The sequence below is a fragment of the Branchiostoma floridae genome, chromosome 9, assembly GCF_000003815.2.
Source record: "Branchiostoma floridae strain S238N-H82 chromosome 9, Bfl_VNyyK, whole genome shotgun sequence".
Taxonomy (NCBI): Eukaryota; Metazoa; Chordata; class Leptocardii; order Amphioxiformes; family Branchiostomatidae; genus Branchiostoma; species Branchiostoma floridae.
This window is the reverse complement of record NC_049987.1, coordinates 19,896,244-19,922,437: the sequence shown is the minus strand read 5'-3', so window position 1 is coordinate 19,922,437 and position 26,194 is coordinate 19,896,244. Positions and strand designations below refer to the sequence as shown.

The window sequence follows — 26,194 nt, the reverse complement described above, 5'->3', positions numbered from 1 at the left end:
CGTCGCTGATTGGCTGGCGTCCATAAAGTAATTAACTCTCGCTCTCCCAGACGAACTGGCACCTGGCACCTGTGGGCTCTGGGGTCACGGGAGTTCACGGGAGAAGGCCGAAAGAAAACCAATTTCCCCTCAGAAAAGTGCAGAAATTAATAATTTGAAAATGGTTCATGCCAAAAATTTTACTTGGATCATTTTACCAACTATCTAATGCCTATCTACACCAAATTTAAGGTCATTCCATTGTAATTCAATGGTACAGGGGGCCAAAATATATCGTTGTGGTCAAAACGTGACCTTTAAACTTCAATAAAATCATTTTAGAGGCAGATATGAAAAAAATGAGAAAAAAGCACCTCGGTATTGACCCACTCTACTCTTGTGCCAAATTTCAGGTCATTCGGTCCCGGAACGACGGAGATGATTCGATTTGAAGATTTGACAGGAGAAAGAAAGAAAGAAAGAAAGAAACATTACGAATACAATATATTTCACCATACCATATATGGTATGGCTGAAATATAATGAGAAGGAATTGCCTATAAAGTACAGCTCGTAGTTATGGAGCTCGTAGCCTATGGTATTCTTTCACATTATCATATGAAGGTAGACTCTAAAGCGCGCATTGAAATAAGTAATAGTCTGTTATGTATTGCATCTAAACTCAGTCATTATGTCACTACCTGACACAAAACAAGGCCGTCACTGTGTTGAGATAGTGAGCACCACCGGTCACATACGAACGGATGTGGTTCTGAGAAGGAACTTCTGCTCTAGGAAAGTTTGATTTGCGTAACCGGTAAACCGCCACTACCCGTAACACGATGCTCTCCAAGCAGAGGTTGGTGGGAAAAATCGTGACCTTATCCCTTCATCCGTTTTCTTTTTCGATCGGCATTCCCAGTGGCCACAAAAACGGATGAAAGGAAAATGTCACGATTTCCCCCACCAACCTCTGCTTGGAGAGTACAACACGCCAATTCTGTACAATATGCACAGCTACTACAAACTCGGGAAGACAGAACTGTAATGTCGCACCGAGAAAGATCTCTGTTCAAGCTGCTTGTAATTCTAACATCAACGTTGACACATCTTCCTAAACCGTCCACAGGATCAGCCCTCGGAGCGTTTCCTCTTCGGAGACCCCGCGGACATGAAGAAGCTGCGGTCGGCTCCTTACGACGCCAAGAAGAACTGCTGGGTTCCCGATGAGAAGGAAGTCTTCATCGAGGCTGAGATCAAGGCCAAGAAGGGTGGCCAGGTCACGGTCACCACACGCCTGGGAAACGTAAGTTACGCTGTGTGGATTCAGAACTGTTCCTGTCGATATTTTGCCGCCTTTCTTTCCCTCTGCCTGTTTGCCATTATCTTTTTGAATTTGTCTGTCTGATTTAGAAATATTCCCGTCGACGTTTTGTCTCTTTCCTTTTCCTACGTCTCTCTACCACTATCTTTTTACATTTGTCTGATTTAGAACTGTTCCGGTCAACATTTTGCCTCTTTCCTTTCCCTACGTCTCTCTGCAACTATCTTTTTCAATTTGTCTTATTTAGAACGGTTCCGGTCCACGTTTTGTTTCTTCCCTTTCCCTTCGTCTCTCTGCCACTTCTTGAATTTGTCAGTCTTTCTCTCTCCCTCTGTCTATATTTCCCTCTGTCAGTACCTCTCCACGTTTCTGTCTGTCTGTCACTCTCCGTGTCTGTCTCTGTTTTTCTCTCTCCCAGTCACATTTCGTCGTTATGAATTTCGGACAATTTTCTTGTCTGTCTCGATCCGCTTCACTTTCTTATGTTACGTTTTCTTAAAAAAAGAATTGCAAGTTTAGAATAATAAAAGCAAAGTTTTTATGACATTAGCTTGGAAGTAATTTTACCAATCATAATAACACCTTAGTAAAGACCTTGTAAATAGTGACGTCACTGCTGATTTTACCCACAGACCTTCACGGTGAAAGAGAGCGTGGTGCAGGAGATGAACCCGCCCAAGTTCGCATGCGCGGAGGACATGGCCAACATGACGTACCTGAACGAGGCGTCCGTCATGAACAATCTGCGCACGCGCTACCAGAACATCCTCATCTACGTGAGTATACTCGTTACTGTCCAATCCAAGTCCTTCTTTCTGGTCATGTGAGCTGGTCGACGTGATGATGAAGAAATGGATTCTTAAAATGGATAAAACTTACTAGACTTGTCTTAATGAATTGATATCAAATTTGACAATGTTCAACCTTAGTGTAAGAAGCATACTAATTAATGATGGGGTCATATTCCCAAAGCGGGGCCTGACCGGCCTGCGGTACCGAGAAATGTCACGAACTATGCACAACTCATGCTCATGACTATTTTTGTGGGTGGGTCTATCGTAATTTGCGTTCGCGCAAACTGCCGGGCACCAGTCTGGAAATGTGACCCCATATAACATGTTTGCCTTGTATTGTATTGTGACTAGTCGCGACAGAACTACTTGAATCTCCTTTAGTCACTGAATCAAAATGCATCGCTATAGTCCCACCGCCGCCACCAGTAATAAAGAAAAAGCCTGTGTGTAATTACATATTAGAAATTTGTGGTTATAGACCTACTACAGCCCATTTGATATGTTTGTATCGCGTCCTTACAGACCTACTCCGGGTTGTTCTGCGTGGTGATCAACCCGTTCCGCCGCCTGCCCATCTACGGACCGAACGTCGTGTCTATCTACCATGGCAAGCGGCGCCAGGAGGTCCCGCCGCATCTGTTCTCAGTGGCCGACGAGGCTTACATGAACATGAAAGGCGGTAAGACATCATTCTTTTTATTATATTTCGAAATTTACGTACACATATGGCACGGAAACAATTAGCAAATGGACATCCGTAAATAGTTTCATCAGGTTCGTAGATCAATTGAACAAAGTCTTCTCCGTTACACAACCTTCTTTTAATTCTTCCGTAAACGTTTCGACGACCATCTGTCGCCTTCATCAGTACAAAATGTCGCCCTCATCATCTACTTTCGCACCGATAGCATTTGTCTCATTTTGTACTGATGAAGGCGACGGATGGTCATCGAAACGTTTACGGAAGAATTAAAAGAAGGTTGTGTAACGAAGAACACTTTGTTGAAGCAAATGGACATGTACATCTTCAAATGAGTTAATTAAGACCCAGGGAACAATAATGATGGATACAGTAACAAAAACATGCTACAAGTAAGACGTTCCTGTCATTTACCAAAATGAAATAAAGCATTTTCTCATTCAGTATGCAAATTAGGTCTTTATTTTGCATAATATATATCAATCAATATTCTTCTCCTTCTCAGTTACAAATGTCACATGTTGCAATGGTCCCATAATGGAACTGAGCGTGTTTACAAATGTCCTCATTAATTATGCAAAGTAGATACCAATTTGCATAATTAATATTTCATTATATGAAGCATCACTTAAGCTATCGACATACCAAAAATCATAACAATCTGTTAACCCCTTCTTGAGTTATTCCATTTTAAAGTCTGACACTAAACTTGCCTTGCAGTTCCAAAACAAGCCGCTAGGGGGCCCAAACCTACACCACTTACTCTCAGCATGTTCAGAACTTGAGATATCAAACCAGGAAGTTCCGCCGCAGTACCATAACAGGCCGCTATGGGGCCCAAAATCTAATCGTTTCAAGGTGTCATCAAGACCTACCCACATACTAAATATTAATAGAATGCATCCAGGCGTTCTCTAGTTATTTTGGTCTTCTAAACACACACACACAAACGCTACCCAAAATATGACCTTTTTGGCGAAGGTAATAACGATGCCAACCTGATCGCAACTGACGATAGAAAAATCTCCTTTTTTTCTGATAAAAAAAATTATACTCATAAATTGTGTTCATCCTATACAGACCAGATCTGCCAGTCCATCCTGATCACGTGAGTATATCAATTCTATTTCATATTAAGTATTCTATTTCTATATCATGATGCCAATAAAAATATTCTTCATTTGAATGAATCTCATTTCTTTGTGTTGAAAAAAGTTGATTTTTCTTTGATATATTGTACCAGAGAAACGGGGGGAATTCCATGATAACCTTCATGCACTGCGCATGTTTTTGATCGTCTAACCAAGCCTAAATGTCTGTTATTTGCCAAAGTGGTGAGTCTGGTGCCGGGAAGACCGAGAACACCAAGAAGGTTCTGTCGTACTTCGCGACTGTTGGTGCTAGCCAGGCGGCCGCCGCTGCACCTGAGGGCGCCGAAAAGAAGGTACGTATGATGCAATATACGAAACGTCAAAGACGGACTACCAAAAAAAGTGTTAGAGATCGCGTGGTGCAGCGGCAGCGTGTTTGGCTCGGGACCGAGAGGTCTCGAGTTCGAATCCCTGCCGTGTCACCAATCTTGTGCCCTTGGGAAAGGCACTTTACACGGCTTTCCTCACTTTACTTCTAGCTTCAGCAAGGGACGTCCCTCGGATAGGACGTTTTGAGGTCCGGTGTTTGGGGAGAGACACGCACGTTAAAGAACCCGCCACAAAATGATGTGCCACAAAATCTGCCCAAACTTAGTCCCAACGAAGGGTTATACAGTCGTAAACGGGTCAGCAAAGCAGCAGCAGAAGCTGCTGTCGGCTGCCTACAGAGTCCAGACACTAATACGCAACATGATGCCTCACCAACAAAGCTTTGCAAAATCATGCAAATTTATATGATAAAATTATCATCAACATCATCATCACGGTCGACACATCGCCGGGGTTGTACCGCCCCTTACGGGGTGACATACCCTTTCGTTTATACGAGACGGGGATGCGCCAGGTCTCCCGTCCGGGTGAATTGTAGAAAAAGATCTTAAAATGATAGACTTAGTCTTTTTGTAGAAAGTGATATTATTGGATTTAGAGATCAACAGCATTTTGTCCCCGTTCAATTCTTCAGGCCACCCTTGAGGACCAGATCGTGCAGACTAACCCCGTTCTGGAGTCCTTCGGTAACGCCAAGACCGTCAGGAACAACAACTCCTCCCGCTTCGTAAGTCTCTCTCTATACTTTTTAATTCTGTTATGCTCGCCTTTGAGAACTTATTTTCATCAATTCTCGTCCGATATCGTTGTGTATATCATATACGTGTTAAAGTTGTATTAACGTCTCTATGGTGCAAATATTGCCTCCAAATTTGTTAGGAAGTGAATGATTATAGTCACGATTTTTTTTTCATATGCAAATCTATTGGTTTGGCCTTACGAATTTCACCCAATCAGTTGCTTTGTCTTCAGCTGGACTAAATTCGTTTTCATTGAAGTCCATGTTCTCCGACTTTATCTTCATTTTAGCGCATTGTTGTTTTACAAGGAAATAATATGCTGAAACTTTCAGGGCAAGTTTATCCGTGTTCAGTTCAACCGGAAGGGAATTCTGGCCGGTGGTGACATCGAGACTTGTAAGTAAAGCGTTTATACTTACTCTCCAAGCAGAGGTTAGGCTCCGGCTGTTTTTTAAACGTTTTCTTGAAGTCTTTTTTATCGGGATTTCTATTTTGTATTGTATCTTGTATTGTCAAAACCTAACTAGCGGACTTCAAGAAAAATGACAAAATTGAAAGCCGATAAAACGACGAAGAAAACGTTAAAAAAGCAGCCGGAGCCTAACATCTGCTTGGAGAGTATTTATACCCAGAGGAAAGTAAAAATCTTAGTTGCTGTTTTTTATCATACAAATGTCTTTAAAAAGATATATTTGCTCTAAGACTTAATCATAGTGCTTCTTATGACTTGTTCTAGTTGCAGTATATGGTGTAATTTGGTAGATTGAGGCAAATAGCATAGTGCATAGCATAAAGTCTCACTTCAATACCCTTTTCTAGATCTTCTCGAGAAATCTCGCGTGATCTCCCAGCTGCCTGGAATGGAACGAGGTTACCACATCTTCTTCCAGCTGATGTCGAACGGTATCCCTGGCACAGTCGGTATGTTCAGACCTTATCATTTCCATAACAGTTCTACTGCAAATAATTGGTCATGCTTTATTAGGGTGCACTCTCACTGCACTTGGAGCACCGCTGCGGCACTACGGGGTTCGTAGATGACTCAACGAATTTCTGAGAGAAAGAACGTATTTTCTTCCGTTTTGTGTATTTTGTTATCTTCTAAGTCCTACTTTTACGTATCACGCAATATCTAAATTATTAAAAAGCGCAAAAATAATAAAACATTGCCGCGGGGAACGAGCCCCGCAGTGCCACAACGGTGCCCCAAGTGCAGTGATAGTCCACCTTTAGGGTATCAAACGAGAAACTAAAAACATTGGTAATGTTTTAGATACCATTCATAAGTAAGATTCTACAATATTCTGTTGACTGTCAATTGATCTATATTGTGGCATATCTAATTCCAAGTAAAACAAAGAGTGATGATCTCTGTATTCTAAGATTATATCTTTTTTTAACAATGCATGACAATGGTTAAATTTCTAGATTGCTGAATGAGAAATGAATGTAGTGGAGCAACGTTGCACTTGCAATGAGTCATTGGGGCTTCATTATGACTCTCCTTTGAATAGCTTGTAAAAGACAATACCAACGATAATACCGATAGTCAGGTCGACGTTGGAAATCATTGTAAGATCATGAAGAGTCATTTCTGTTGTTCTGTTGTGCTGCCAGACCGGCTGCTGTTGCGTTCCGACCCGTCCTACTACCGGTTCGTGACGGAGGGTGTGTACGAGGTCGCCAACCTGGACGACGGGGAGGAGTTCCGCGCCACGGACGAGGCCTTCGACATCCTGAACTTCGCCGCGTCCGACAAGGAGGACATCTACAGGCTGTGCGCCGCCATCCTGTGGTTCGGGAACGCAAAGTTCGCCCAGAGGGGCGAGCAGGGAGAGGTGGAAGGGTTTGAAGGTATCGTAGTCTGTGTCTCTTTTTTCTTCAACACGTTCAACGTTATATCGTAAAATACCAAAGCACAACAAACCGAGTCTCAAGAAGTTTTTTTTTTATCTCACCGCCATGCAGATTTTATCAAGAACATCAGACTTTGACAGGGGATTAAGGAAAGTTGTATTGTAGTAGTTGTACCTAAAATCAAAGGTGTGTTTTATTCCTTTCTTGGTTAACGTCACGATAGTCATGAGATGTCTCCTCTATCTAAAGAAATGGACAAGATGAGCCGACTTTGCGGTATCGATCGGGAAGAGTTCGTCAACGCGATCTGCAAGCCTCGGGTCAAGGTCGGCTCTGAGTTCGTCACCAAGGGACAGACTGCCGAGCAGTGCATGAACTCCGTCGGGGCGCTGTCCAAGTCCATCTACGACAGGATCTTCAAGTACGTCGTGCCCTGTACCTGGTCTTGTTTTTTTTTATATTTGCTTTTGGACAGAGGAGGACAATGTGGCACTGTTAATATAAGATGCTAAAACTTGAGTGCAGTGCCACATACACAGTACTGACAGAAGGTAAAGGTAGACTTTTTTACACCTGGGTGTAGTGAGGAAGGTCGTGTTAAGTGCCTTTCCCAAGGGCACAACGTCTGGGGCACGGCGGGTATCGAACTTGGAACCTCTAGATCCCGAGTCGAACGCTCTACCAGTTACACGCGACGTCACGTACCTAGTCTTGGTTCTCACGGAATGGACATTAAATAGACATGTTGAGAGAAAGTTGATCCTCTCCTCTAGTATCTACTATATAATAGTATCTAGATCCTCTCCTCTAGTATCTACTATATCTAAAATACTTGTTTGAACCGTTTATATGAACTTTTTGTTGTCGTTACTGGATCTTTAAAATTACGCATAACGCATGTCAACTTGTGTCAGTTGCTTGATACCTTTCAATGGCATTAATGTCAGTCATCATCATCATCGGTCGGCTGCAACGCAGGCGACTGTGAGTTTCTTCCATGCTCTTCTGCCGGCGGCTAGATGGCGTATCTGCTTTGCCGTCATATGGTCATTAAAGTCTCCTAGGCGCTGTTGAATACACTTTAGATAGGAGGTAGCTTGGCGTCCTCGTCTGCGTTTCCCGTGCGTTGGAACAAATAGAGCATAGATAGTATTGTAGCGACAAGTTGACTAATGTTTAAAATGCACGTAGGTTTATCGTGGCCAAGTGTAACGAGACTCTGGAGACCGAGATGGAGAGGGCCTTCTTCGTGGGTGTCCTGGATATCGCCGGCTTCGAGATCTTCGAGGTAAGTGAGCTGTTTAGATATTACATGCAATTTGTGTCGTGCATTTATTTAAGAACAGGTGAAGTAGGTATGTAACGTCAAGGTCCGCAAGTGACAACGGCAATATAAAGTATCATCACGCGTCTAATACGTCGTTGAAGATTATACATCCAGTTAAAAAGATATGCCAAAAAGAGTTACTCAAGGAACTGGATATGATTTTGGAAACGACCAGCGCTTCAGATAGCATCCACTATCTTTCGTCAGTGTCTAATAGTCTTCTCTATTTTGTTTGTGTGCAACTACAGCTGAACAGCTTCGAGCAGCTGTGCATCAACTACACCAACGAGAAGCTGCAGCAGTTCTTCAACCATCACATGTTCGTGAACGAGCAGGAGGAGTACAAGCAGGAACAGATTGAGTGGGAGTTCGTCGACTTCGGCATGGACTTGCAGGCTTGTTTGGATCTTATCGAGAAGGTGTGTAGTCCTCCTGAGAAGACTGCCTGTACTTCCTACAGAGACTGCAAGTTCATTACTCGCACGATGAATCCTTAAGTGAAAAATAATTTACTGTTTTCGTGTCAATAATTTTGTGGACAGTTAGCTTACGTATTTTGTACGTTGGTGTAAATATACTGATGCACCAAGAAAGTAAAATTTCCGCCTTAACCACGTTTTGCACAGCCTCTTGGTATCCTGTCGATGTTGGAGGAAGAGTGCATCGTACCGAAGGCTACGGACCAGACGTACCTGGACAAGCTTCAGGGCCAACATCTGGGCAAGAACCCCAAATTCGGCAAGCCCAAGCCGGGCAAGAAGAAGTACGAGGCTCACTTCCAGCTGGGCCACTACGCCGGGCCTGTGGGGTACAATGTTGGCCATTGGTTGGAGAAGAACAAGGACCCTGTGAACGAGACTGCTGTGAAGGTCTTCAAGGCTGCTTCTAACGATCTGCTGAAGCGGGTCTGGGCTGACTACATAACTGCAGAGGAGCAGGCAGGTGGGTGGGACACATACTTTAGACAAAAAAAAAAACACATTTGACTGTCTACCTGTAGTCCTTACCGGAATCATACGAAAGTACGTGTAACGTGTATCTGGTTGAAGGTTGGTTACCTTTTTTTTTCAAAACAATGACTGACATGAGTGCTATCAAAACGAACCTTTAAATATACTAATCTGACTTATCTGTATGAACATATGCATGGATGTTGATGTGTTACTCTCTCTATAACAGGGCAGAAAGGTGGAAAGAAGAAGAAGGGTGGGTCCTTCATGACTGTGTCTGCCGTGCACAGGGTACGTAATTTTTTCTTTGCCATTTTTACCAGAAACCGGACGAACTCCTTTAAAGATAGAGTTCTTTTGTCAGATATGTTTGTTCTCACCTGCCAACGTTTGCCGGCTATGAGGATTAATTTTTTTCAATCCCAATAGGAGCAACTGAACCACCTGATGCACACCTTGCATCAGACTTACCCACACTTCGTCCGATGCCTCATCCCCAACGAGGTCAAAACCGGCGGCATCATCGACGGGCCTCTGGTCTACAACCAGCTGACGTGTAACGGTGTGCTGGAGGGCATCCGTATCTGCCAGAAGGGCTTCCCCAACAGACAGATCTTCTCCGACTTCATCGAGAGGTGAGACGAAAGCAATCCTGGAAATTTGAAGGGAATTTTATACATCAACAAGCTTCATGTTTACAAGCAAATGCAAAACCGATTAGTTTGTAGCCAATACTTTTGATTCCCAGTGTTGAACGATAGAGATATCTTGAAACCTCCGGCAAAACAGTACTTAAGCAATAGAGCTTTCCACATTTTCACTCGTAGTTGAGAAATAGTGCAATCTTAAAACCCTTGGGAAAACAGTAGGCACTCTGGCAAATCAGCACTCTAGCAATAGGGAATTCCTCCTCAAGGACCATGAATTCTCCCTATTGCTGCAAAATATTCGTTCCAAGAATTGAGCGCTTAGTATAATGTTCTATTTTGTAGAAGATTGATGGTTGGGCATGTTTACAATATATGACTTTAAAAGATACATAGAAATGCTAAATATCTAATAAACCCCTACAGGTACCGTATCCTGGCGGCGAGTGTTTTCGCCGAGGGGACGTTCATGGAGGGTAAGGAGGCTTCCCGACTGCTGCTGGAGGCGACTGGGCTCCCCAAGAACCGCTACGCCATCGGGCTGACCAAGGTCTTCTTCAAGGTAACACGTGTACACAACTGGGCCTGCTTTCGCCTTACATTTTCTGTCATCCTGCTTTCGTTCGCTTCGTTAGTTTTTTCCTCATTTAGTCAGAGAGAGAGAGAGAGAGAGAGAGAGAGAGATTGTGGGGGGGGGGGGCAGAGAGTGTGTACATGTGTGTGTGTGTGAGAGTGAGTGTGTGTGTGTGGGGGGGGGGCAAAAAAAGTGCATGTGCAATACTTTCAAAATATTACATTTTTAAACCATCCTTCCTTTGTGTGTGTGTGTGTATATTATTAATTCAACGTGTAATTATCGATGACCACCAGCAAACCACTACATCTACAACTTCCTTTTTGTTTATATCCTCCACAGGCCGGGACACTCGGAATGCTGGAGGAGATGCGAGAGGACAAGATTAACGCGGTCCTTATCGCGATCCAGTCCCGTTACCGAGCCCGTACCCAGAGGGTGATGTTCGAGAAGCTCTACAACGGCAGGTCAGGAACTTCTTGCGTACTTTGCATTAAAGTGTTGGCAAGATCAGCTGTTGTTGAAACCGGGGGCCACTTCTTGTTACTTTTGAGACACCCTTAACGTTTGCGACCGCATTGTAAGAATCGCAGAAGCAATTAATATACATTATGTAAATACTTAACGTTTGTGACCGCATCTGTAGTACAGCAACACCTAAGGCTGCAGTGCAATGTTAACCAGTCAGATTTGCCCTGAGAAAGGTATCGTTAATAAGGATACAGAAGCGAAGAACATGCCATTTGTACCTTAAGATGTGTCTGCATTCTACAACCATAAGTTACCCGCACAACCCATACATGGAACCCGGAGGCGACCACATAACATGTCTCATATTCTAGCTAACATCAATGACAAAATTCATCAATTTCATTGATCTACCCCTGCCTTGCCGTCCAGGATGTCAGTGGACACTATCCAGCGGAACATCCGCATGTTCTTCAACCTGCGGCACGACGGCTGGTACAAGATGTACGGCTGGATGAAGCCGCAGCTCACCGGGGCCAAGGCCGAGGAGCTCCTCAAGGACAAGGAAATCGAAGTCGAGGTATGAACTTTGAACCGTGACCTTTGATTGCCATGTATCAACTTGTTTCTTTTTCGTTTTTAACGCTGTACAACACAGACTAGGAAAAGCTTCAGATAACAAGAAGTTTATATATTCTAGAAGATGAATGTCTAGCGACTGCCACGACCAACCTGTTTCTTAAAATTAAGCAAAAATTGAGATTTGATCCAAACCCTCAAGGACAACAAAGTCGAAGTCTAGGTACATGTATGAACTTTGAACTGCTATTGACCTTTGTGTTCCAATCCCTTCGAAGGTCCAGGATGCAAGTTTACATTCATTAAATTTGTGATCGCCGATTTACCTATGCATTACATAAAGCATTCGTTTTCAGTAGGTCGAGAGCAAATTTAGTCCATTGAAAACCTCAATTCGATCGTTAACGTTAAATCAATGGTTTATGTCTCCTGGCATTCTCTTGGTAGTAACGGATGTAACGGATTTTTCTTTGTGCCATCCCGTTATCATTTTCCGAAAAGACGTGCTTACTTATTGAAAAAGACAACGTTTCACAGTTTGATACCACAGAACATCGCCTCTTTCATTCGTGCTAACGACGTGTTTTTTTTAAAAATAAAATATCACTTAGAACCTGAAGAAGGCGTTTGCTGAAAAGCAGAAGAAACGCCTGGCGATTCAGGCAACCATCAACGACCTGCTCGCTGAAAAGGAGGATATCATGGGTCTTCTGAGTTCGGTAGGCAAAACAATCTAAACTATACGCTTACGAGCCTATATGTCGTTGAATTGCTTTGCTGATTAATTGAGCTGGGAAAGAGTTCATTTATTGTACTTCCGTGTTGTTGATGACGTAGGCTAGGATGCTATTGCATATGGTTCAATTGTCAACAAGGATTTTATTGTCACAAACATAGAAAAGCAGTATTCATTAGTGGTTTTGTGAAAATGACAGCATACCCCCTTAATAATGACATACCTTGCAAACCTTAATTGAGGATGAATGTACACTGAAGGCGGACTTACTTGGATGGGGAGTTACTCCCGGAGTAATTCCACCCCATTTTGACATATCTGAGGCCTGTTTGTGTTAGGTTTGGGGGGCTATTATCCAGGGTAAGGCCTTTACACCAATGTAGGCAGTAAGCCCATCTTCAGTCCTCCCTGAGTAAGTCCATTTTCAGACCATTGGACTTACTGTGGGTGAAAAGAGGACTAAGGTTCATGGTAAGTCGTTCATCGATCCAAGGTTTGCAAGGTATAGGCTTAGAAATACTATTGCACATTGCTCAACTGTCAACAAATATGTCGACTGTTGTAAACACAAACAGGAAGGTAGTGTTGTGCGCGAGGCGGCGGAAGAGCGTGTCCGCACCCTGGCCAAGGAGTATGAAGAGTTGGACGTGCAGTACAAGGAGATGGAGGAACAATGGACGGACCTGAGCGATGCCAACAGGGATCTGGAGATAGGGAAAGATAGAGCCCTTAAGAGCCGCGACGAACTAAAGGTCAGGTCAACCAACTACAATGAAAACATAATGATAAGGTTATTGCAAATTCTTGCCCGAGGGCTAAGTGATTGCAAGTGACAAACTTTAACAGAATGGTTAGCAGTATAGCAAGCGACTACTCTATTTTTAACTTAAAGACGTAACTTGTTGGGTCTAACTTCTTTTTCTGAGATAGTGGAAGACGAAGGATCCCACTTTATCTATACTATGGGTTTTGCGACGTTATACGGAGAGAAGTTTTCTTTTTGTCTGTAAACGTGAGGATATCAGGTTCAAATTTGGTGGCCTCTTTTAAGAGCTCTTTTCTCTCTTGATCATAGAAGGGGCATTTTGAAATAAAATGTGTTTCAATAAAACAATATGCTGAACTCGAAGGTCAACACGAAACATTGCCGAATGAGAATTAGATTATACAGTTTCAGGGACCAAAGAAATTCCAATTTGGGTTTTCGTTCCAACCCTCTGCTTTCATCTACTACTTCACCTGTTAGAAGTTATATATAATAGAACTTTTCTTAAGAATGTCCAAGGTGTCTATGTAGTCTACTACCTTCGTCGCAAATAATATCAATTGCCGCTTACTGATTAATAGTTTGTCAACCATGGCTTTAACCAGTATGTATTACTACCTACCTACCTAGTCCATTGACCGCTAGGTCGTGGGGTTAGGGGGAGGGGGTGGTTTCAAGGTAGTCATGAAGATGGAAAGCTGTCTCTAGGCTAGTCTTTCCTTTTCCAGGGTTAGTCCAGGACCATTCTGCAATGTTGTCCTGCCAAGCTTTTCGCTGTCGCACTGGCGTCGCCCTCTTTCCACAGTGCCCTGAAGTAAATAAATGAAACTAAATATCAAATGAAGGTTTTCCTCTAAAATTTGACATTGTCTACATTTCGCAGTCGGCCGTGGAAGAGATGGAAGCGAGACTGTCGGAGCACGAGAAGTCTAAGCAGGGCGAGGACTCGGTTCTCCGGGAGAAGGAGGAACAGGTGGCGCAGAACGCCGGGAAGATCGAACATCTCACGAACGAGAAGGCTCGTCTCGAGGACCTCAATGCTGTAAGTTTATTGTGATACCTTTTATCTCATTGAGCTAATCTGCCAGGGCTTATAAAATACACACATTATATATATACAAGTAGATATACAGATTCAATAACATACACTCAACACAGATCAGACGTACATACAAATACATACATAAAGTCTAGTCATGATGAGGTCAGAGGGTTATACACACTAAAATCTTTAAGTGTCGATCTTCAACTGATCTCATAGAAGATGTTTGGATGTAAAATGTCTAAGACGGGTGCAACAGTCTGAAGGTCAGAAACTCTTGGGTTATCTTTCAATTATAGGATTAGTTAAATATGGCGTCAACAAAGAGCCATGTCAAGACCTTTTACAGTAGGTTTAAGATAGCAGATTTAGGGACTAGCTAGATTCTTAAACGTGGGGCGGTCGTAGATGTGAGGCGCAGGTATCTTGTGAATACGTACCGTCATTTCATGCCTATCATAGATTGCCAAATCAATATTGTAGATTTGGTATTACAAGGTCGAATTTGTCCCTTTAGCAAACTCTGGAGGACTTGGCAGCAGAGGAAGAAAAGGCTTCTCAGCTGTCCAAGGTGAAGATTCGTCTGGAACAGACCATGGACGACGTAAGTATTTTACTCTGGAGTTATATTCATTTTATAACAGTCATATGCATCCCAGCATTTCCTTCTTACCGCTCTATGTATTTGTGTAAAAGTTAAGAGCAAAAGGAACGTTGTCGAGCAAAACCTTCTGAAAAACACAGAAGATGTACCATAATACTTTGATAAACTTGATTATGCATTTTGTGATATCATTATGATTATCTTAATATCATTAAAATCAAACTTGTTCTGTCACGGATGTAATACTGTAATGTACACTGTTAGGCTATAAACCATGTTCTTTATGACTAAATATGTTTTAGGAAATCTAAGAAAATATTAAATTCGGAACTAAAATTGCCATTCTGTCTATGCCTTGTGCCCACTTGAATATCTAGCCATGTCCGTCTGAGTTCCAAATGTTTTACAATCCCTTCTGCTTGTGTAGCTGGAGGACAACCTCGGACACGAGCGGCGCATCGTGACGGAGGTGGAGCGGGTGAAGTCGCGGCTGGAGAGGGATCTGAAGGCCGTGCAGGACAAGATCGCGGAGATAGAGGGCCTCAGGGAGCAGCTCACGGACACGCTCAAGCAGTAAGGACAAAAATACTTATGTTAACGATTAGATAAGGCTGTTATAATGATCTACCTACAGCGGGTGATGATGATGTTGATCAAAGATAAAGTTGATGATGGTATACTAACTTTTCATTTCACTTTTACAGAGTTTTGTACTCATTTACCAGAAGAATAGTTATACATTCGTGGTCCACTTGTTGCTGTCATCAGTTTTTTTCGCAATGGTTTTTGGCATTTATTTGAGACCAAGAAACTTAAGTGTCTAAAAGAGATCCTTTACCCTGTGTATTTGTAAAATAGATGGTACCTTGTGCTAATCATATTGTAATCAATTACTCAATGTCTACAAGATATGGTTGACGGCAGTGAAGGTTTGGAACGAAGACACACCTTATAAACGCATCTCTTACCATTTTTGCTTATCAGGAAAGAGCAAGAAGCGCTCACCGCAACAACAGGTGTGGAGGATGAAGCCGGAGCAGCGTCTTCTCTTCAGAAGAAGATCCGGGAATTCACCGTATGTATATTTTCTTACGCGTCTTAATAGTATTCCCTTCCGTGTCTTAATAGTATTCCTTTCCGTGTCTTAATAGTATTCCCTCAGCTGTCTTAACAGTATAGGCTATTTCAATATGACGACACAGTCACTGGTTATTGAACCCGGGAAAGTCTGGTCTATAAATCTGCATATGCGAATAGGGCAGAAATACGTCGACGATAAAAGCATGTACAACGTCAACTTTACATGGAAGCATCTCGATTTTACCATCTAGCATTTTGGACCTACGTCGTAGAAATCATAGTACAATATAGCACATTCATATATATATATATATATATATATATATATATATATATATATATATATATATATTGAAGGAATGTAGATATTAGAAGAACAGCTGAAGGTAGGCAGATGTTAAAGGGCAAAAATGCTCACCAGCTAATTTTTGTTGCATCTTTTTGTTCTTCAGAGGCTTGCAGAGGACATGGAGGACGACATCGACGTGGAGAGATCTGCACGCGTCAAGGTGGGTTGCTTACTTATATTAACCTTTTTTTATAGTACACACGGTCCAAATAAAGATCGACCGAACTATGACGTGAAATGTGTTTCTTTTGAATTCAGCAACATTTGCCCTAAATTTTGCTGTACCCTGCCGACAAAAGCACCATATCTTTCCTAAAGAGTGAACAGCTGTTTTGTCTTCATAAATCATTGTGAAATTGCACCACACAGGCTGAGCGGGCCCGGACGGAACTGCAGCGCCAGTTGGAGGACATGACCGAGAAGTTGGACGAATCGTCGGGTCTGTCCAACGCCCAAATAGAGAAGAACAAGAGGCGTGAACAGGAACTCGCACGGGTACGTATAAGTCGAACTTTATCGAACTTGATGAATAACAGTTTCCAAACTACAGATCTGCGTCCAAACTGTACGCACGTTTGCTGTGCTGCACTGTGTTCGTGTCCGTAGGTTCACCGTGGTCCGGAAGGCACCCTGGCGGCGCAGGAGGCATGAGAAAATGTTAGGATCCACAGTTTGGATAGTTTAATCATATACTTAAAGCTTGTATAGGTATCATCATACTCACCGCTATGGTGTGTTCGTGTCCTTAGGTTCGCCGTGATCTGGAAGACACCCTGGCGGCGCAGGAGGCGGAGGCGTCCGGCCTGAGGAAGAAGCACGCCGACCTGCTTGCCGAGATGACCGAGACGCTGGACCATCTAGCCAAGGGGAAGACCAAGGTGGAAAAGGACAGGAACAGGCTTAGACTGGAGATAGACGACCTCAACGTCGCTTTCGACGCCATCTCCAAGCAAAAGGTGGATAATTTTAATTTAGAGTCATCTTCAGATCCAGAATAAGAACAGCCACCTCAAAATCCACAACAGTTCTTGAGATCGAGAGAAACCACGTTAGATAACAAAACAGAGAGAAAACACGATTCAACTTCTACAAATATTGTGATTCTAAAATGATTCGCTGCTTTTTTGACTTATAGCTTTAAGTCGCTTTTTGTGATGTTGACCTACAAAAATGCATCGATGTCATCATCTGGCTACTTTTTGAATAGAATTGTTTGTTTTCCTTTAGATGCAGTTTGAGAAGCTGAACAAGCAGCTGGAACTGGCGTACATCGAGACTACCGTCAAGATCGAGGAGCACTCGCACGCCATTTCCGAGCTCAACTCCGCCAAGAACCGACTCACGGCGGAAAATGCCGAGCTCGTCCGACAGCTGGAAGAGTCCGAATCGAACAAGGGCGGGTTGAACCGGCAGGTTACAGCACTAACCGCGCAGGTAAGCTTTGGTCAGACCTCACACTAAATGCTAGAAAAAGTGACATTAGAGTTTTACTATATATGCATGCTATTTATTGAAAGTGTTTTGGATGATTATTTTCCCTTTTTATAATGATAGAGTGTAAGAGACCCAGCAATGTCTTGACAATACTGTGACTGTTCATACTTAAACCTGTCGTGTATGCTTCCACAAAGTGACTAGTCTTTCCGGGACGTTATACAGTAGACCACTGTACTTTTGAGACAACGGTGAGACAACTAACAAATGAGAAATTGCCTCTATTGTCCCCCTCCATTTTGTTGAATATATGAATAAATAGGTATATAAAATACATAGCCAGGCAGTGAATTAAATACCCACACTAGTGAAAGATCAGCTTCTCAATCAAGATTGGCTGAATCCAGCCAAACTATTCTGTCCTCTTCCATGGTATAGCTAAGAAATTATATTTTTCCACGTCCTGTTCGCAGGTTGAGGAGGTGAAGCGCGCGCTGGATGAGGAGCTGGCGCTGAAGAACCAGGCGTTCGCGCAGCTGCGTGCGGCACAGGCGGAGCTGGCGTCCCTGCAGGAACAGCTGGAGGAGGAGCAGGAGACGCGCGGAGAGCTGCAGCGACAGCTGGCCAAGGCCAACAGCGAGCTGTCCTCCATCAAGGCCAAGTACGAGACGGACGCCACGCAGCGTATGGAGGAGCTGGAGGAGGTCAGCATTTTTCTCTGTGTTTATAAGGCCTATAAAAATGTTGCGTTTCGGGTTCCCCAACCGTCCCTAGCTTAAACCTAACCTAGTATTTGGGAAATGGTTAACACTAGCAAGGGACATAAACTCTTCGATTTGACATCTGAGGGATAAAAACGTTGTAGAATAGCCTTTTCTGTTTCAATGACAATGACAATGACAATTGAAATGTGTTTCTACAGTGTTTCGCTAGTGATATAAACCTAGGAACCCAAAGGAACTACCTAGCTCCTGGCTGTATACCCTCACAGCTTCTCGTACATAAAACAAAAGAATTATGTATATATGATGTTTAATGAAATAATATGAAGTGTAATAAATAGTCTGTAGTGAGTGAAATAAAACCTTTGTTTACCACCAGGTGAGGCGAAAGTTGACCATCGCGCTGGCGGAGGCTGAGGAACAGGTGGAGACTGCCACCGCCAAGTGCACCAGTCTGGAGAAGACTCGCAACAGGCTGGCGGCAGAGGTGGAGGATCTGCAGGTGAGAACACGGGGACAGGTGCATGTACCACTTGGACGGCTTGGCGATATAGCACTTTAACTGATCGGTCTGTCCTTCTTGGGTTTCTTAGTGCACTGTACCATAAATATGGCCATTGGGTTTTAGATATTAAACACTGTTCAGCAAATTAAGGTAACAGGAAATTACGCATCTTAAGACCATATAAAACGACCCACGTCTGAAAGGGTACAAATTGATACACACACACACTCTTTCTTTCTCCCTCTCTCTAAGACTGTGACCAGCATCTCTGTTAAGAACAAATGATATAATTATCTCAGATTTATTGTCCGATAATTAGCAACATGGGGCTACCAGTACCACTAGATTCTTTTTTAAGAAAACCATACCTGCCCCCCCCCCCCCCCCCCCCCAGGTTGACGTGGAGAAGGCGCACTCCCTGTGCCAGCAGCTGGAGAAGAAGCAGTACCTGTACGACCGCCAGCTGGAGGAGTGGCGCTCCAAGTGCGACGTCGCCGCCAGGGAGCTGGACAAGTCTCAGAAGGAGAGTCGAGAGACTCAGTCCGAGATCCTCAAGGTCAAGGGCGTGCTGGAGGAGGCTCAAGATGCGCTGGAGCAGCAGAAGAAGGAGAACAGGTTCCAGCAAGGTCAGAATCCTATCAGCTGTTATCTGAACACGTTCGAATTTGTTACATCACATAGCTTTAGTAGCTATAGATACTCATCGACTCATTGAGTAATAGATGAACTACTACTACCTTATGCGAAACCGGCCGACCAACGCAGGGTCACGCGACATTACGTCATTCGTATAAGGTTAGTGCAAGTCGCATAAGGTTCGTGTGTGTCACATAGTGATTCGCGCGAATCACATACGGTTCGTACGTTTTCGCATAGTGATTCGTGTGATTGTCATAAGGTTCGTGCGTTTTCGCATAGTGATTCGTGCGTATCACATAATGTTCGCACGAATTTCATAGGGTTCGTCCAAATACTTAGGCACCCCTGATTAAGCACGGCTTTCTTTCATGTGTACCCTATCCAGCTGAGATCCATGATCTCCAAGACCAGCTGAGCGGCAACGCGAAGGTTGTGGCGGAGCTGGAGAAGGGGAAGCGGCGGCTGGAGGTGGAGATCGAGGAGCTGCACGGCTCCCTGGAGGAGACGGAGAACGCGCTGGAGCTGGAGCAGGGCAAGGTGGTCCGCGTGCAGATGGAGTTCGCACAGCTCAAGTCCGACATCGACAGGCGTCTGGCTGAGAAGGACGAGGAGTTCGAGAGCACGCTGTGGGTCTTCGTGTTTTTGGTTTCGTTTTCTAGTGTCGAATGAATGGACCGAACGCCATATCGATCAAATAGAAACAAGTAGAACCCCTATTCTATTTCGAACACCTCCGTCAAAATCAGCCCCAGTGGGTCTTCGTGCTTTTGGTTTCGTTTTCTAGAGTGTCAAATGATTACATTGTACATCAACCACGCTCCTTTACAAGCTCCTTAGGATGTGGTTGACAAATCTTTACTTTGCATTCACCTAAACAGATTTCAATGTTTAGTCGTCTTGAAAGAAATTACCCCTCAAGCACCTTTTGAAGTTCCAGTGTGACGCAGTAGTAATGAACAATTTAGTTTTGTACATTCTGTTTTGTATCTGTTCACTGACAAAGTCTTTGAAAGATCGATACTATACGAACCAATATTTTATGTCATTTGTTTTGTTTGCAAAATAATCCTTAAGCCTTATGATCGTGTGCTTACAGCAAACTTCACCAGGGTTGTTTAAGAATTACAAGCTAGCTGCAAAAGACTAGGATAAAAGGTTTCATACACTCTCGCCGGGATGAATCCTGCTCTTTTTGATAAGTGTGGTGGGATGGATGTGGCTCTCATCAAACACAGGACCTCCGTCTTTAGGTTGTGGTTGTCATATATTCTCATTGCATGTAGATTCTACGTATAGAAACACAGAATTCAATGTTCTGTATTTATTTACTAACAAAGTCTCCGAGAGATACTATTCCATTTTATGCCATTTTTGCAATTTGATCCTTAAACCATCATACGATCATGCACTTACAGCAAGCTTCACCAGCGCGCCCTGGACACCATGAACCAGAGCATCGACCTGGAGTCGAAGGCCAGACTGGAGGCCGAGCGGGTGAACACCAGCCTGGCCCAGCAGCTCAGCGAGCTGGAGACGGCTCTGGAGAACGCCAACAAGGCTAACCAGGAGAGCCGCAAGCTGCTGGGATCGCTGCACCAGACCATGCAGGAGCTGCAGGTCAGTGGTTTGAGACACTGCATCAAAGCATGCAGAACTTGCGGGCTATTTATTTATCTATTCATTCAATCTCATTTGCAAAACAGATGGGTTGCCCCTTTTACCTATAACATTTGATTTCATAGAGAGCCCAACATATGCAGGAAAATACATGTTGCATTCAGTCAGGTGGGGACAAACGTGGACGACATTCATTGAAACAAACTTCTTTAGGTTATTTGTTTGCGCAAGCGGGGTAGGCAGACTGTTTTAAGGGTAGAGGGCGAAAGAAACCCCTGCCTTTATTTGTCTGCCAATATATTTTTTCTACTATATCTTGTCTTATTTAAGTGTCCTTACTTACTGTAAGCACTTACAGTGTTTTTATATTACAGCAGTTGACTTAAAGTTTGAATCGTGTCTGTGTGTCCGACAAAACATATGAAGACTGGCAGAGGTGAAGAAAATGCCACCCCCCCCCCCCTATTCTGCATGTATACTTGCGTTTATCTTATTTGAGTAATAATCTTATCAGTAAAAAATCCGTTTAATACTGACAGATCAAGCTGGACGAGGAGCAGCGCATCCGCGAGGACCTAAAGGACCAGATCGCCATCAAGGAGCGCTACTGCAACTCCATGGCCAGCGAGATCGAGAGCCTCCGCGCCCAGTTGGACGAGGTGGACCGCATTCGCAAGGTAACGTCACATGGACATCCATGCTTACAGTGAATATACAATCAATATAAGCTAGGTGTGAAGAGTCGTTCGGCGTAATATAATCAGCTGCTGCCGCGCCGCGTGCCGGCGAAACTTTTGTGTTACGCCGAACGGCGGTTATACCGGCTATATAGATAGATAGATAGATAGATATTAAGGGCCATATAATGACCAGTTGTAGTAATATCCAATGATCAAACTGTAAATATTGGTTTGACGAACAAGAAAGTCACCATTCTAGACATGCAAAAAGGATTCTAAAAATGATAATCTTAACCCCGTTGCCAGTTGCAACCAAGATCTGCTTACTACCATCTCTATTATCAATATATCATAACGATCAAAAGCTTAAGTCCCCCCACACTATACATTAATTGTTACGGTAGTTCGGTATCCTTGGGCCTCACGCATCTATACCATTATAGTAGGGGATGTATCTCCTGCTGATAGCATGACTAACATTATTTCATCTTCGCCCTAGATCGCGGAGGTTCAGCTTGTCGAGGCGAACGACCGTCTGAACGAGCTGACGACCCAGAACAGCGGGCTGGTGGCGCAGCGCCGGAAGCTGGAGGGTGACATCCACACCATCCAGTCTGAGCTGGAGGAGCAGGTCAGCTCACAGCGACAGGCAGAGGAGAAGGCCAAGAGAGCCATCAGCGACGTGAGTACACACTTACTTCACACATTCGTATTTCACTATTTCAATTTGTGTTTGTGTTGTTTGTTTTCTGCGGACAGCCATCATCTATGCATAAGACTCGTCTGCTTGACTGCCTTGTGTAATGTGCGGTCACGTTTTCAACAAGATAAAAAAACCGGATACAACAGTTCTGCTGTAGTACAAAGGAAAGCTGCCAGGGGTCCATCATCTGATCTTTTCTTTGATAAGCCAAGAACCAAGGGTCAAGACCGTCCATCATACCAAATTCTATATAAGCTTTTACGCTTAAACAGTTAAAAAGTTAAACAGTTCAACCACAAAAACTGCTACAAGAAGTTCGATTTCAGTTGTTCATGAATAAACAGAGGCTAAAACAAACGAAAAAGAAACAGACTTTCTTTGCAAAGTTGTTAGCACTTGTATGTACACAAGATTGGTTGGCAACAGGGGCTATCAGCTATTCATGTACGTTTTAAGGAAAATATTCGTAAGATTAAGAATCCTCTTACTATCATTTTAGGCCGCCCGTTTGGCCGAGGACTTCCGTGCCGAGCAGGAAGCTGCCCAACACGCCCTGAAGGTCCAGGCTACCATGGAGGCCAACCTGAAGGATCTGCAGCGCCGCATAGAGGAAGCTGAGCAAGCTGCAATCAAGGGAGGCCGCCGTGCCGTGCAGAAGCTCGAGACCAGGGTCAGTTTCCTCCTCCTTCTTCTCATTCTTGGGCCTTTTGGCCCACACTAGAGCATCAAAGACTGCTATGGGCATTTTTGTCTTACTCTTTCCAGATGGTTCCAAACCTTCTCTAATCTCATCAGTGCAGTCATTTCCTGAGTTTTGAGAACACCACGTGTTTTCCGGATCTGCATAAAGATGAATATGAGTTACACAAATACACAAATGTATACTCAACAAAGATGAAAGTAGCTGAATGTATTATTATTTAGGTCCGTGAACTGGAGCTGGATATCGAAGCTGCACAGAAGAAGCATCAGGAAGACCTGAAAGGACTGCGCAAGAACGACCGTCGTCTTAAAGAACTCACCTTCTCGGTAAGAATCTTGTCTGGAGTCGGACGAACAGTCAGTTTCGATTCAAGCTAGTGATAGAAAGGTGGGGGCAAATACACTGATATTTCAGTTGTGAAGTTTGCAGTCTGATATTTACCGTGTACCGTTCATGATCGGTCAGACGGAAGTCAAGTCTACTGAAAATGCAAGTGCATGTTCCAACCATGTATTTGAAGAACCAGAAATGACTCTAAAATTTTCTTATTCTAGGCTATCCCGATGTAACCTTTCTTAGCGTAACAATGGAAATACGAGGGGATTGGCTTACAGCATGTGAGTCAATCCACCATCCAATCATTGATGTAAGAGAAAAGGCTTAAGTGATACAATAAGACCCTTAGCGAGTTTTCTGCAGTTAACTACAAACTACAGAATAGAAATACAAAATAATAGCAGAGCTCATTGTGGGTTTCATTATATTTTCAAACAACGACAACAAAACAATGACGAGAGAGTTAATTAATCATTTTCTTTTTTTGTTGTCAGTCTGACGAGGACCGTAAGAACCAGGAGCGTCTTCAGGAGCTGATAGAGAAACTCCAGGCGAAGATCCGGGCTCTCAAACGCCAGGTGGAGGAGACGGTACGTACAACACACGATCACATATTATGATTATTCTTCAACTGTGAAAGAATGTGCATAAATGTCCAAAGGTATTACAGATTAACAAATATCCAATAAAATCCAATAGAACTCCGCAATGTGGAATAGTGAACAGTTAAACATGTAAAGTGATCGCAGATGACAAAATATTAAAGACAGCTTCCCAAGTAGCCTGTGTTTACACAATCTCTCGCTAGCTGGGGTTATTGATCTCCTTCTGGATGGTGGCAACTGTAAGGTCGGCCGCTAGGAGTGTGATCGTAACCAGGCTACTACCTAATAGTATAATCTTTTGATCCTGAAGAGATCAAAAGGAGGTGTAACTAAATGAGATTTTATCTTCATCCCCAGGAGGCGAGCGCCAGCCAGAGCCAGTCCAAGTTCCGCCACTGCCAGCACGAGCTGGATGACGCCCTGGAGCGGCTGGAGATCGCGGAGAGCGCCCTGGTCAAGCTGCGCCACAAGACCGAGACCGTCACCACCGTCACCCGCGGGCCGGGCGGCTCGGTCGTCCGTCGGACAACCACGCGCCGCACCGAGACTCCGGAATAAGCGCACAGGTGGAACATTCTTCCCAAAACTGTTTCTTTCCTTCTTCTGCATTCAGTTTCATACCCTCTTTTACGCGGCCTTTGTAGCTGGCCTTCGACGTAACACAGCTTAGCAGGTGCGGCATTAGCTTGCTGTATGACACTGGACGACCTGTCATATCTAACTTTAGTAAATCTAGCCACGCGCCGCAACGAGACGCCGGAATAAGCACACAGGTGGATCATTCGTCCCACAATGTTTCTGTATCTCTTCTTCTTCTTCACATGCAATATATAACTACCCCAAAGGGCTTTTGATATGTAGTAAAATGTACAAAACAGCTGGTAATTGCGCGTAGTCTAATGACTAAAATCAGTCTTTGTTATAGCTGGTATTGAATTGCACCTGCAGCATTTTTGTACCCGGTATAACCCATTAGCTTCTGTTTCTGTATAGTATGTGGTCTGTATAACTGGCCTTCAGCATAACACACCAGCTTCACGGGTGCGGCAATATCTGGCTGTATTACACTGAACAACTTATAACATCTAACTGCACTGCGCTAGATATGGGTCTGTTCCAACTAGCGATAGTCTGCGAACAGCGACGCAACCAGGCGTTCTGTGGTGCTTTTGAGCTATGTGGCGTTCGACGAAAGATCTAAAGGTGAATTCGGAATAACAACTAACGTGCTTTTTATACTTAGTAGTAGTCCACTGTGTAGACTGATTACGCCTCACGAATAATTTCCATACAGCACTTGACGAATTGAAGTGTGACAGCGACAGTTAACGGTGATATAAAAATAACTCACTACGCGGTCTATGAAAGAAGTCATGCAGACCCTAGCTAGAGCAAACCTGTTCCTAAACATGAAATGCTCGATTGTTCACACGTTCTGTCTCATCATATCTTTGAATGAAGAGCGTATGTTTTGATGATGTACTTCTCTTTATTTCAGAGAAGACCCAAACGGTACAGACACGTTACAACAGAAACCAGACCAACGGACCGGCAATGGACCAGAGTAACGCTCGCTGTCGTCAGAAACGCCTGATGACATCATTACTACCCTTACACCAACTTTTACTCTCCGCCATATCGGAACCACGTCTTAGGATGGACTTAACAACAAGAGCGATGTTCAGATTACATAGAAATCGTTACGCACGATATATTAAGTAACTCGTCGTACAGACAATGTAGGGAGACCTGACACACTACCTTTGACATGGTGTTTGCCGTATGTGCGAGGAGTAAAAGTTTTAAACTTTTCCCTGTATTTTGTTTGCAAGTTTGTTGGCGTACTAGAAATAAAGATTGAGATAATGATAGTGGTTGTGTCTGTTGTATTCTCTGAATGATCCCACTGTACCGTAATAATACATATATTACATAGAGATTATGAATCTGAATTTTGCATAAAGGTGGTATCTCAATGCACTGTCACCGGTGTGGCACTGCATGCGGTTTGAAAAATTACTCAAAGAATTGTAGAGATAGAATACGAATTTTCTTAAGTTTTGTGTGTCTTGTTGTCTTGTCTATGTCATACTTTTACATATTACGCAATATATAAATTATCAAAAAAACGACGAAAATAACACAACAGTGCCGCAGTGAACGAACCCCACAGTGCCGCACCAGTGCCCCAAGTGCAGTCAGATACCACCCTTAAGCTAAGGGCACAACCCGCCGTACGTGCAAATACGTGCT

General features: G+C 43.6%; 1 protein-coding gene across 1 annotated transcript in view; it reads left to right on the top strand.

Moving 5' to 3' along the window:
- Window positions 1-25,812, top strand: part of LOC118423446 (myosin-16-like) — a 30,720-nt gene extending 4,908 nt beyond the window's left edge. Inside the window, exons 3-42 of the mRNA XM_035831603.1 lie at window positions 1,109-1,285; window positions 1,936-2,079; window positions 2,620-2,776; window positions 3,878-3,905; window positions 4,130-4,241; window positions 4,913-5,005; window positions 5,351-5,414; window positions 5,838-5,939; window positions 6,636-6,872; window positions 7,125-7,296; window positions 8,067-8,163; window positions 8,451-8,621; window positions 8,829-9,144; window positions 9,382-9,443; window positions 9,582-9,787; window positions 10,226-10,361; window positions 10,716-10,840; window positions 11,274-11,421; window positions 12,032-12,139; window positions 12,732-12,908; window positions 13,806-13,964; window positions 14,482-14,568; window positions 14,996-15,141; window positions 15,553-15,643; window positions 16,101-16,157; window positions 16,367-16,492; window positions 16,747-16,953; window positions 17,225-17,431; window positions 17,905-18,135; window positions 18,533-18,655; window positions 19,053-19,284; window positions 19,683-19,923; window positions 20,713-20,914; window positions 21,454-21,591; window positions 22,094-22,276; window positions 22,797-22,967; window positions 23,222-23,326; window positions 23,831-23,926; window positions 24,299-24,507; window positions 25,440-25,812. Of these exons, the coding sequence (XP_035687496.1) occupies window positions 1,109-1,285; window positions 1,936-2,079; window positions 2,620-2,776; window positions 3,878-3,905; window positions 4,130-4,241; window positions 4,913-5,005; window positions 5,351-5,414; window positions 5,838-5,939; window positions 6,636-6,872; window positions 7,125-7,296; window positions 8,067-8,163; window positions 8,451-8,621; window positions 8,829-9,144; window positions 9,382-9,443; window positions 9,582-9,787; window positions 10,226-10,361; window positions 10,716-10,840; window positions 11,274-11,421; window positions 12,032-12,139; window positions 12,732-12,908; window positions 13,806-13,964; window positions 14,482-14,568; window positions 14,996-15,141; window positions 15,553-15,643; window positions 16,101-16,157; window positions 16,367-16,492; window positions 16,747-16,953; window positions 17,225-17,431; window positions 17,905-18,135; window positions 18,533-18,655; window positions 19,053-19,284; window positions 19,683-19,923; window positions 20,713-20,914; window positions 21,454-21,591; window positions 22,094-22,276; window positions 22,797-22,967; window positions 23,222-23,326; window positions 23,831-23,926; window positions 24,299-24,499 (5,835 nt within the window). The 3' untranslated portion in view covers window positions 24,500-24,507; window positions 25,440-25,812. The remainder of the gene's footprint in view (window positions 1-1,108; window positions 1,286-1,935; window positions 2,080-2,619; window positions 2,777-3,877; window positions 3,906-4,129; window positions 4,242-4,912; window positions 5,006-5,350; window positions 5,415-5,837; window positions 5,940-6,635; window positions 6,873-7,124; window positions 7,297-8,066; window positions 8,164-8,450; window positions 8,622-8,828; window positions 9,145-9,381; window positions 9,444-9,581; window positions 9,788-10,225; window positions 10,362-10,715; window positions 10,841-11,273; window positions 11,422-12,031; window positions 12,140-12,731; window positions 12,909-13,805; window positions 13,965-14,481; window positions 14,569-14,995; window positions 15,142-15,552; window positions 15,644-16,100; window positions 16,158-16,366; window positions 16,493-16,746; window positions 16,954-17,224; window positions 17,432-17,904; window positions 18,136-18,532; window positions 18,656-19,052; window positions 19,285-19,682; window positions 19,924-20,712; window positions 20,915-21,453; window positions 21,592-22,093; window positions 22,277-22,796; window positions 22,968-23,221; window positions 23,327-23,830; window positions 23,927-24,298; window positions 24,508-25,439) is intronic.
- Window positions 25,813-26,194: the final 382 nt, after the last annotated feature.